At 36.5% G+C, this 9,556-nt stretch overlaps 1 protein-coding gene across 1 annotated transcript; it reads left to right on the top strand.

The window, feature by feature from the left end:
- Nucleotides 1-4,569: 4,569 nt before the first annotated feature.
- Smp_212560 (uncharacterized protein) lies at nt 4,570-7,745 on the top strand (the record flags this gene model as incomplete). Its single annotated transcript, XM_018796124.1, has 3 exons — nt 4,570-4,696; nt 5,661-5,956; nt 7,533-7,745. The coding sequence occupies 3 exons, from the start codon at nt 4,570-4,572 to the stop codon at nt 7,743-7,745; spliced, it is 636 nt and encodes a 211-aa protein (XP_018650368.1).
- Nucleotides 7,746-9,556: the final 1,811 nt, after the last annotated feature.

The following is a 9,556-nucleotide window of genomic DNA, read 5'->3' as shown; positions in this document are numbered from 1 at the left end:
CACATTGGTTGCTAGGTAAGGCTGGTATGCCTCACAGTTCCCATCAACAATCATCATTAGGTTAACCAGTAGACGCTAATGCCCCTACATATTGTCATACATTACCGAACTAAGGTGAACTAAGTTTCCTTTTGAGTACGTTCAGATGACGTGTAACGTCGCCGAAAGCTAGTTCTGTATACCTCGTACTGAAATTCGTTTAGCATTCCTTTATAAACCCAATCCTTTCACTCGATGTGACCACAATATTTCTCAAGATGAATTTGTACGACATTTTTAAATCGGTTATATCCACACAATCTGAATGACAATATACAGTAGAGATGGAAATGACAACTCATAACGTGGATGAAGGGATGCAGTGTGATGAATGTAAAAAGTGGTTCCACAAAATGTGTACCCGCCTTGGTCCCGCTGCATACAAAAGATGCTCTGAGCCTAACTCGCATTGGCTTTGCATATTCTGCTGTACAAATAGGACGATACTAATCCACGAGGCTGTGAGCCTATTAGCTTCAGCCTGTAAAAAGAACGATAGTGGTTGCGCTGGTAACATAAGTACTGACACTGAAGACTGCGTCAGTTTTGTACGTGCTGTTACAAGACGCGTTAAACAAACTACTGTGGTTGATAGAAAAGTGAAATTTCCGTTACAACTAACGGGGAGTGAATCACCACTAGATATTGACATGAGTAGTCATGCATCTTCAGTGGACTTGTTTATTTATCCATGGTGGACTATTATTAGGTCTACGTGGTACCAAGTATGGTATGAACGAGGACGTGACTGAACTAAGCTTGACTTTAAATATGGACCATGCTTCTTCAACTGATTAGCTAGTATCTACTGACCAATCTGTCTTAGCATCAAACTCATGAATGTCTGTTATGTTAGCTCTCCATATGTTTGGGCGAGGCTTAATCTGATCGTATATCATGTCACTAGCTCTAAACGTGGATGATAATACAGCGTGATCGCTTTCCATTAACGAGGGAAGAGTGTTTAGGTTGACAATATCCTCAGTCTTATGAGTGATTACCAAGTACAACAGAGAATCTCGGTTTACGCCAAAACGTGTAGGTTTGGATATATGTTGTACTAATTCATGCTCCATTATTGTTACCAGGATCCTACTATCAAAGGAGTTTATAGATCTTTTCGTGGTCATCTCAGTCCAGCTAATGTCAGGTGCATTGTAGTCTCCCAATACCAAGCATTTGTTATTTGCACTCCATAGCCGAAAGTGCTCTAAAATAAAGTCATCAGCTAAGTGAATCGGGCTGCGATAGATGACACCGAGTACAAATGTTCGAAATCCGATAGTGAGCTCACAGCTAATGACTTCACAAGCTCCACTATCATGGAATTCGCGAACGGAGGATCGGATATTTGTATAATTGTCTATGTATGAAAGGACGCCACTCCGTTTCCTACATCTATGTCGATCACTTCTTAAGCAGTGGTATCCGGATAATTCTGGGGTAATATCGAAGTCATGGACTAACTAAGTTTCCATCACAGCTACAATGAGTGACCTTAATTTGTCCACTAATGCTCCTAGTTCATAGAACTTATGTATTAGACTACGAGCGTTGGAATATAAAACTCCTAGGGAGAACGATCTATCCACACAGACCTTTGTAGCATTCGCTTCCAAGACATGACAATTCAAAAACCGGCCAATTGGAGATTATTCTCACCGTTTTGTCGAAGGGTTTCCAGTTCAGCTAGTGCTGTCTTCCCTTTTATTCTATCTTCAAGAGACATATCTTGTCTTACTCGAATGTCAGAATTGTCGTGACTACGAGCGCTACTTAACAGAAGGTCACGTTGTTTCTCCGACCCTGGGATTGCCTTAAGGAGTCTGGATGGTCGGGGTTGAACACTACCATCAGCCCTTTTACCTATTCTAACCAATTTTTCGACCTGAACACCTTTGGAGTTATCTGGTAATATGCTACGGATATATTCTCCGAGCCTCTCCAAATCATGGGCGTGTCTAATTTGGGGATTTGGATCTTTCGACTCCAGCAAATTACTCACAATAATATTTGATGAGATTAAGTTCATCTCAGTCACGCTAGGGTGGTGTTCGGCCTTACCATCAGAGTGTGGTAGTGCACTGAGTGACTCGGAATGAGAGTTCACCAATGACTTGCCAACTAAGTGCCTATTACTTTTCGCTTTTTTCTTTTCTTTTTCTCCGTACTGCCGTCCATTTTTCATCACTCAGGACAGCCATATCGGGACTATTTGGGATGGTGGTGGTTTTAGACGCAGGAAAAAGCACTGGAATATGTTCATCTCTACTAGCTTAGAACCGTACAGATCCAGTTATCGTAAGATTAGGAATACTTGTAAGGCGTTAGTTAGCAAGACTAGACGGTTATATGAAAAATAATTGGTTAGGGATTGTAAATTTAGTCCTAAACGGTTATTGTCATATATAAAGTGGCGAACTCAGAGAAGTGATGGAATCCCACCACTTTTGGTACAAGAAAATCCACTAATATTAGCAGGATATTGTATCGAAAAAGCTGAAGCGATACTGTTTGATATGTCCCTGTGGCAGTCCGGATTGCCCGGAGACTGGAAAGACGCGATGATTAGTCCGGTGTATAAGGCTGGGAGTAGAGATTTAGTTAGTAACTATCGACCCGTTAGCTTAACTAGTGCAGTTGTAAAGCTGATGGAAAAAATTGTTCGGATGGCTGTTATAAACTATGTGGAAGGACAATATCTTTTTTCCAAAGGGTAAGAATACATGGAGCTCTCTTATCGTAGGGACCTGTAAAAAGTGGAGTTCCCCAAGGTACAATCCTCAGTCCCCTTCTCTTTTTACTTTATGGAAATGAATTACCAACTGTAGCTAGGTCATCCGTCCTACTCTTCGCCGATGACATAAAAATTTGGAGACCCATATACATCATGTCAGATAGAATAGTATTACAGGATGATCTCTACTGATTGGCGGCATGGATGAACGGGTGGTCACTGGAAGTGAATCCTAACAAGAGTGTGGTGATGCAACTAAATAATTACTATACAATATATGAATTTGTGTTACTCAAAGGAAGAGACTGTGAAGATTTAGGAGTCATACTAAACAATGATCTCAAAACATCCAGCCACTGTAAGGCTGCTGCTGCTGCAAAGGGCTATAAGGTATTATGGTCTATTCGTAGATCTTTCCGGTATCTGGATGAGGTAATGTTTAGATTATTATGCCCAACTTTCGTGCGGCCACATTTGCAATATGGGATTCAAGCAGCGAGTCTTTGTTTCAAATATGAGGCGGATATGTTGGAACGAGTCCAACGCCGCGGGACAAAAATGGTAAAAGGTCTATCTGGCCTATCTTATGAAGACAGACTGAGACACCTCAACGTATTTCCGTAATCTTACCGGCGAATACGGAGTGATCTAATATTGGCATATCGTATCCTGAACGATGACCTTGGTACTAACATGTCCTATCTTTTCCTCCCGTCTAGGGCTGATCATTTGAGAGGATATTCGGAGAAAGTCCAAAAACCGAGATCAAATCGTCTACGTCTGGAGTTTCGTTCCTCGCACTGAGTAGTGAATTACTGGAATTCTCTGCCAGAACACGTAATATCAGCACCTTCTGTTTATATATTCAAAACGAGATTGGATCTCGACAGTGTAACAAACTGCAAGGATTAATATAGGTCAATAGACTTCCTATCCTTATTACTGAAGACTGGGAGTAGACCTGAGTGAACAGTACTTTGAATTATTTTTTCTGGTCAGCGTTTTTTTAGCGAGTTGGTTTTTCTACGGGATGGGGTCGTTAACCCCATGCCCAACCCTTCTCCTTTACTCGGGCTTGGGACCGGCAGTAACTCTAGAAGAGATACAGGCGGAGTTGAGTGAACAGTAGACAACATAAAACTGGAAAAATATAAAACTCAACACGTAGTGGTAAATAGCTACTTAAAATAGTTGGTCCTGTGTACATTCAGCAGCGAGATAAACACTAATTATTGTAAAGGACACTACCAAGTATAATTAGATCACGCACTTCCATGACATCATAAACTCCTCACATGTTTGATAATCAGCCTGGAAATCACACTTTCCTCTACGTCTTCCGAAAGCCGAACGTACCTTTACTTCCAACCATTAGCACCTTATTACATTCCCTCAGGTGGAATTGCTGAAAGTTACTCCCTACCAGTATTGTCCTATTCCGAGGTAACCAGTATATCTTATGGGAATCGCTCCAGTGTAAAATCAAGCCTTTACGAATGAGGACATCCAACAGAGTAAGAAACTGTTTGTCACTACGTAAAATACTTTATTTAAAGTCATTTAAAAGTCTATCCGCCTTTGTATTTTTCTAATTAACCACAACTGAGGTTTCCACTGTTCATATGTAAGTTATGTTGTATACCTTGAAATAAAAGTTGTGAAAACATCTCATCAGATAATTGTGCTCAACAATGATTGTTTGTTGTACAGATTTGTGACTGAACATCGTGCCTTAAGTAGTGTTACTTTAAATCAGTTAATATATATAGCTATGGAAACATTGGAAGTGGGAAATGAAAAGTCGCTACTTTACACCAAACGATGTTTTAGCACATAATTCACCTGAGGACTGTTGGGTCTCGTTCCTTGGATATGTTTGGGATCTTACACCGATATGCGCACAGAACAAGGGTGAATGTTGTTGACTGTATCGATTCTATTTAAGACCTTTGTAAATGAATATAATCTGAATTACATTCATTCAAGCTTGGAATAGTCATATCATATGTTTTTCTGACTTCAGAGTTATTTCAGCCCTCATATTAATAATAGGTACTGATTACATTCAATAAGATTTTATGTTCCGCAATATCTATCTGCAATATTTATCACAGCACTTTGAGGAATAAATGTCCATCTAAATTATTGAAAATAGATTGGTAATGCGCTAAAGGGTATTCACTAGTTATAACTAAGTGTAGGATGCAGTTCAGTTATGTCTAGAAAAGTAGACAGTCCGGTGTACATTTATCGGAAAATTAGATGATTCGGTGTAAATTCGGCGTCATTTTTAACATATGGCGACAAAAGAGGATATGTCTGACTATTTACCCACGGCAGACAAAGAAAGGGACTTTTTGACTCTTTACTTTTTACTTTCTTGGGAAATATCTATTTATTTCCAGCATGTTTATCCATGTTTCCCCTTTCTGGTTTGCTTTGGTAAAAATGGATAGGCAAACAGTCATAGATTAATTTTGAATGAGGCCAAATTTGAACAAGCTGGAAGCTATTTTCCGCCTTAAAAATACAGTATTCTAGCAAGATTTCGATTGTCACTCAAGAATAACTGACCAAGAACAGACGAAACCAAATTAAAGTGAGACAAATACTGACAAAATTTATAAAGGAAAGCTTACACTAAACTATACGTGCATTAAAAGACAATCAGCAGGCTGATCAGCCTGTTGAGATTTGAATCTCAACATTTTTGGTGATTGTGATGGGTTTTTAAGTGACTACCTGGGAACTGTTTTAATGCGTCCAATGAAATAACATGGATTAAAAAATTGAGTAAAGTGAAAACACTGTCAAATGTTTTTGAAGCTATTCATGTAGACCAGTCTTTGTAGATATGAAATTCAATTTATTGTGTTCATTTTAGGCAGCATACTTCTTCAACCGATCTTAAAGGAAGCTGGTAAAGATATATCACACTGGTTTGATGAGAAAACTGGTGACGTTCGACATCACATTGATCCAGTTACGAACTGTTACGTACCTTACACACCCTATGGTCGATTTGTTCACATACCACCACCTTATCCAACGACAGATTGGGCTACAGATTTCGGTATACCTTGGTGGAAAGACGAAAGACTTATTGTTGGGTACTTAACTAAGAAGACAAGATTTGTACGTATTTTCAACACACTTGCGCTACTTGAAAACGAAATTGAGGTTTGTTTTCCTTTTTGTAAACTATTACAAATGTGCTTTGAGTTAAAAGTCAATTACTAACTCTTCCATTTGATCGAATATAAACTACCTCGTGCGCCTAATTCAGTGGCTTATTGAACAGATTAATACAGGAAGACAGTTAGTTCATTAAACATATCTAAGTATTTATTTTGCGTTAAAACAAAGGTCTAGCATGGTTATAAATTGAAAAAGTAGTAACCAATTTTCTTCACAGGATATACAAGGGTCAATTACTGTTTGATAAATCTCTGTTTTTATAGAAAAAAATGGTTCCAAATATTGTTTGATTCATCTTTTCAAAAACATGTCTAAGGTCAAGTCGATGTCGACCGGAGAGACGAAAATAAGTCGGAACCAACTTAATTCAAACCCAGTAATTATTGCCTTGAACCCCATAGAACTGTCCACTAGGCTATTAAGCGTGATAAACACCAAGATGTTCATCTGGTACGATATTCTAAATAGACAAAATGGTTTTTGTTGTTTCAACGTCAGTATTTAGGATTGGTTTTACGACCGTGTGGCCTAATTCCATCGCTACTTGCTAGATAAATAATAATTAGTCGAAAGAACAAAGGTATTACCGAGACGTCCATTCAAGTAGGTCAAGTCGTGAAATTTAGTCCAAAAAGTAGTAACCATTTAATTCGAAAAAGATAATACCTATTAAGAAGGGGTCCAACGTGAGGCAGTGTGAGTAACTTAACGTACTACTATGACATCAATTTATATTACACTACATTTCTTTATTATTTCCGTACGACATTTTGTCCCATCAGTTCAGTGAAACACATCATCCATATCAATCTAGTGTAATATTTGTTGTGTCAACTCACTACGACTTTCGTTAACTGATAAATAATGCAGGTAAACCTGCATGTAAGTGAGTGTATTTTGTTCTCATGAAGGAATAAGACTTTTGGTATTGGGTAACGAGAAAAATCTTCATCTGCCAACGGTGTTGGTCTTCTCTGTTGTAATAAACCACAGCAACTTTCAGTTTCATACATACCACTGTTCCCACCTCCAAGTCACAATACAAGCAATAACAATACTTATTAAATAATTTGGTTTGAGAATCCAAAGCTTAGTTCATAATGCTCTAGCATTTGAGGCAACAGGTACCAGATTTAATTATAACCGCGAAAATTAACACTGAGATTAAGGTACATCAAGCTGACTAGTTCCAAATAGGATTAAACTCAGATCGCGAATCCAATTGTTATCCTCCGTTTAAGACATGACTAACTTTGGTGATAAAATTAAAACATGTTTACAATGAATATATACTAACTTGTTGATTTGATCATGCTACCTGTAAAAAATTTGCTGACTTTATTTACGATGTAAAATCTCAAACTATTTTGGTTTTTCCGACTGAACAATAAGATTTCGTTTCTTAAGCTGTTTACTTCAAAAACGTATCATTTTTGCTACTTCGCAGACTTTTTGTTATGTCGATGCTTTGAGAATGTGAAATTGAGCAATGTATTATTCTAAAACCTCGTCCATTTTCTTATTTTAAATGCATTATTTCTTTTTTTCTGCTGATTAGGTATGTGTTGAAGAAACCATTACAGACATTCTTGTCCGTTATTTAAAATTTAATTCACACGCTGCCTCATATACATGGAAGTATAATGGTGTTGTACTAGATATGGAGAAAAATCTTGAAGAAAATAATATTAAGGAAGAAATACAAGATATTGAAGATTTATTTATGCCTCAAATATATCTTTATTACAATGATGATTTGACTGAGGCATAATTAAGAAATAAGTCAAAAGAGTCATTGATGATCTCATGCTTATTTGTACGCAACAAATATAAGTACCATTGTTTACTTGAAAGTACATTTCCTTAGGGATTTTTATTTGATATGAAAAAAACTGTTAACTTAAAACTTTCTTTTTCTTATGTTTTTTATTGGCTGTTACACATTTTAAAAATAGTTTTTGTGATCAGGTCTTAATAATAAGCCAAGATCCATGAAGTGGATAAAACTGAAAATTAAGCAGTAACTCATCGATTCATTATAACTGACCGAAAGTTATGCTATATCTTTGTTATCATAATGCTATTCATTACCTTACTAATGCATCAGTAACTGAAAAATAACCATCTAATGAAATAAATAAATTCTTGCAAGGAATTCTATGGAGATAGTCAAATCTTCACAGTTTAAGTCGAGAATTCATCTTAGCTAGACCATCCTTTAAAACCTTTAAGCATTGGACAGTCATTTCGTCCTGGTACAGGACTTCTCAGCAGTGCATATGCACGACCCCGCATCCGATAATGAAACTGAGGACATTCGGTATCTTTCACTAACGCTTAAATTCTAGACCACTGAGCTGGCATCCACGTTCATTTTTTCAATGTAATGGATTATCATATTTGGAGCTTTTATCTCCCTAATATAAAATTTTCCTCCGATCTGAATTGTTGAAGATTTTCTGTTTCTGTCATATTAATGTTATTCATGAATTATCATATGATCTCTCATAAAATAAACTCAAAGATTGAAGAAGTTCTACTAACCTATCTCAATACTTTTACAGAAACATTTTAGGACATCCTAGATAAAAGTACTAATGATGAACACCAGTATTATACTTGCAGAATAGTTAATTGATAATTTATTCATTGATAGTTAAATGGAAATACCTTTGGGATATGAGTTTAAGACCGTCCATTTAGGGATAAATCCAAAAATGCGTACTTTGAAGCCGTATTATTATATTGTATATCCCTTAGAACTACTGCGAATATAATAAAATTATTAGGGAGTAATGGTGAGAATGGTTAAGGTTACTATTTAAAGATAATAAATCGGTTGATAGGGCTATGGACTTTCGTCAGCTGAGATGAGATATGTATGTGTTACATTTGTTCAGTCACTTTCTGCTACAGATCTCAGAGTATGTTGGTATAGAAGCAGATGAAAACAATTCCATAAAGTGAATAACTGCTGTACTAAATTATATCGAGAGGTACCTAATACTCGATTAGGACAGAATGGATAACCATAATCTGCAACTTCAGACCTAAGAAGCTATGATTCGAAACAGGCTACAGTGATACAGACGTATGATTGTTTTTATCTACTGTGTTTTCTATAATTTATTCCTTGTTATTGTTGAAAATACTCATCTAACCCATTTCTGTTTTATCTAAACAATCCCCTCTTCAAGTGAAATGCGACAGTTTTTACTAAGACACATTTCTGACAACGTTCATATTGTTTACGACTGACTGGTAAAGATTAGCTTTTGAAACATTGATATTTCTCTTTGAATACTCTTAATTCGAGTATATTTACTCAAATTCAAGTGTTTCTCAATACAGATATTATACCATATGTAAATATTTCCAAATTAAACTAATACTATTTACTAGGATCTTTAATAATCTTTATAAATCTGAATAAAAAGAACCTTATACCTATTATGTTTAGGAAAATAATTGCGTTAAAAAAACACAACTAATCTACAATAAAAGAGGTAGAAAATTCGTTACTTTCTTTATTGGAAATACAAATCAAGCTTGTTTATGTCATATATGACAGATGTATCAACA

Source organism: Schistosoma mansoni, chromosome 2, assembly GCF_000237925.1.
Source record: "Schistosoma mansoni strain Puerto Rico chromosome 2, complete genome".
Classification (NCBI taxonomy): domain Eukaryota; kingdom Metazoa; phylum Platyhelminthes; class Trematoda; order Strigeidida; family Schistosomatidae; genus Schistosoma; species Schistosoma mansoni.
Note: the sequence above shows the minus strand (reverse complement) of the source record. Positions and strands in the feature narration are given on the sequence as shown.